This window comes from Aplysia californica, unplaced genomic scaffold (genome assembly GCF_000002075.1).
Source record: "Aplysia californica isolate F4 #8 unplaced genomic scaffold, AplCal3.0 scaffold00027, whole genome shotgun sequence".
Taxonomy (NCBI): Eukaryota; Metazoa; Mollusca; class Gastropoda; order Aplysiida; family Aplysiidae; genus Aplysia; species Aplysia californica.
Genome location: NW_004797297.1, coordinates 2,372,400 through 2,374,899, shown reverse-complemented (window position 1 = coordinate 2,374,899; position 2,500 = coordinate 2,372,400). Strand labels below are relative to the sequence as shown.

General features: G+C 41.1%; 1 protein-coding gene across 1 annotated transcript in view; it reads left to right on the top strand.

Annotated features, from left to right (window-relative positions):
• The window catches only part of LOC101848566 (kynurenine 3-monooxygenase), a gene marked incomplete at its 3' end in the record, with an annotated part of 32,190 nt that overhangs the window by 11,942 nt on the left and 17,748 nt on the right, over positions 1-2,500 (top strand). The window contains 1 exon segment of the mRNA XM_013090412.2: positions 1,632-1,825. Within this exon segment, the coding sequence (XP_012945866.1) occupies positions 1,632-1,825 (194 nt within the window).

The window sequence follows — 2,500 nt, the reverse complement described above, 5'->3', positions numbered from 1 at the left end:
ACCAAATATCATGCTGTCTAGGCTTGTCTTATGCAAGCTGTCCATCAAACATCTAACGCCCTTATCTCACCTCCTTCTTTCCTTTCAAACATCTATCGCCCTTATCTCTCCTTCTTCTTTCCCATCAAACATCTATCGCCCTTATCTCTCCTTCATCTTTCCTTTCAAACATCTATCGCCATTATCTCTCCTTCTTCTTTCCTTTCAAACATCTATCGCCCTTATCTCTCCTTCTTCTTTCCTTTCAAACATCTGTCGCCCTTATCTCACCTCCTTCTTTCCTTTCAAACATCTATCTCCCTTATCTCTCCTCCTTCTTTCCTTTCAAACATCTATCTCCCTTATCTCTCCTCCTTCTTTCCTTTCAAACATCTATCTCCCTTATCTCACCTCCTTCTTTCCTTTCAAACATCTATCTCCCTTATCTCACCTCCTTCTTTCCTTTCAAACATCTATCTCCCTTATCTCTCCTCCTTCTTTCCTTTCAAACATCTATCTCCCTTATCTCTCCTCCTTCTTTCCTTTCAAACATCTATCTCCCTTATCTCTCCTCCTTCTTTCCTTTCAAACATCTATCTCCCTTATCTCACCTCCTTCTTTCCTTTCAAACATCTATCTCCCTTATCTCTTCTTTTTTGTGTTTGTTATTCTCTTATAATCTTCGTCACGTAAATGACCTAGTTGTGTTGCAAGTGCCGTAAAACACGTTCTACGACATTGTCTCCACAGATTAGTCAAACATGCCTAGCCTTTAGAAAAATAATATGAGACAGAACTTGTCGGGCAGATGGGATGTGGTTGCATGTTGGGCTGGATGTCACCTGCAGGCCTTGAGTTTGACATCTGTGGTCTAAAGAATTTTTGTGACGTCATGGAATGTTGATGAATTATTGCATTTGTGTCTATTTGTTTGTCTGTCTTGTCTGTCCATCTGACTGTCTGTCTGTCTGTCTGTCTGTCTGCCATCGTCAATTGAATTTCCTCGGAGAATCAACAAAAGTAGAATGTTGCTACTGTCAATTGTATGTGTATATTTCCTCCTGTGTGTTGTCAATTGTATGTATATTTCCTCCTGTGTGTTGTCAATTGTATGTATATTTCCTCCTGTGTGTTGTCAATTGTATGTATATTTCCTCCCGTGTGGTGTCAATTGTACGTATATTTCCTCCTGTGTGTTGTCAATTGTATGTATATTTCCTCCTGTGTGTTGTCAATTGTATGTATATTTCCTCCCGTGTGGTGTCAATTGTACGTATATTTCCTCCTGTGTGTTGTCAATTGTATGTATATTTCCTCCTGTGTGTTGTCAATTGTACGTATATTTCCTCCTGTGTGTTGTCAATTGTATGTATATTTCCTCCTGTGTGTTGTCAATTGTATGTATATTTCCTCCCGTGTGGTGTCAATTGTACGTATATTTCCTCCTGTGTGTTGTCAATTGTATGTATATTTCCTCCCGTGTGTTGTCAATTGTACGTATATTTCCTCCTGTGTGTTGTCAATTGTACGTATATTTCCTCCTGTGTGTTGTCAATTGTACGTATATTTCCTCCCGTGTGGTGTCAATTGTACGTATATTTCCTCCCGTGTGGTGTCAATTGTACGTATATTTCCTCCTGTGTGTTGTCCAGTTTGCCATGGAGGCCAACTACCTCCACATCTGGCCACGGAACGAGTTCATGATGATAGCCCTGCCCAACCTGGACAGATCCTTCACCACCACTCTCTTCATGCCCTTCGACATCTTCAGCTCCATCACCGACGAGCGACAGCTCATGGACTTCTTCACCGACAAGTTCCCAGACTCCATTCCACTTCTGGGCCAGTCAGTGGCTCTTTTTCTTTTTTGTTTTTGTTGTTTGTTTGTTTGTTGGTTTGTTGGTTTGTTTGTTTGTTTGTTTGTTTGTTTGTTTGTTGTTCTTCATGTTTAGAAATGCTGTGTCAAGTCTTGCACCTGTCCACTCCACTTGTAGACAAGCCAGCAGCTCTTTTTCTTTTCGTTCTGTTTTCCTTTTCTTGTTGGTTCTTTTTCTCACGGCTGTTGTGTAGATTTTAGTTTTAGTAAGGTTTTACGGCGCTCGCAACTTCATAAGGTCTTACTGTTATGAGCGCTTAGGGGTGGATGTCAACAGAGAAGTCCTTAAACCTACAGGGAATCAGATTACTCTGCTCACCTCTCTAGCCTCAACAGCACAAAGTCTGCTCACCTCTCTAGCCTCAACAGCACAAAGTCTGCTCACCTCTCTAGCCTCAACAGCACAAAGTCTGCTCACCTCTCTAGCCTCAACAGCACAAAGTCTGCTTCGACTATCAAGGTACCCGGGAAATAGCAGTTCACAAGAAAGTGACAAACATACAAAAGAAGTAGAGGGAAAATGACGATAGTAAGGATTAGGAAAGAAAAAGCAGCAGTTCCTCGTATGTTGTTCCAGCACAGTATGAGCATTACATTGATGTATCAGCCCATTTACCTTTTTACTGTGCATATGAACATGTTAAT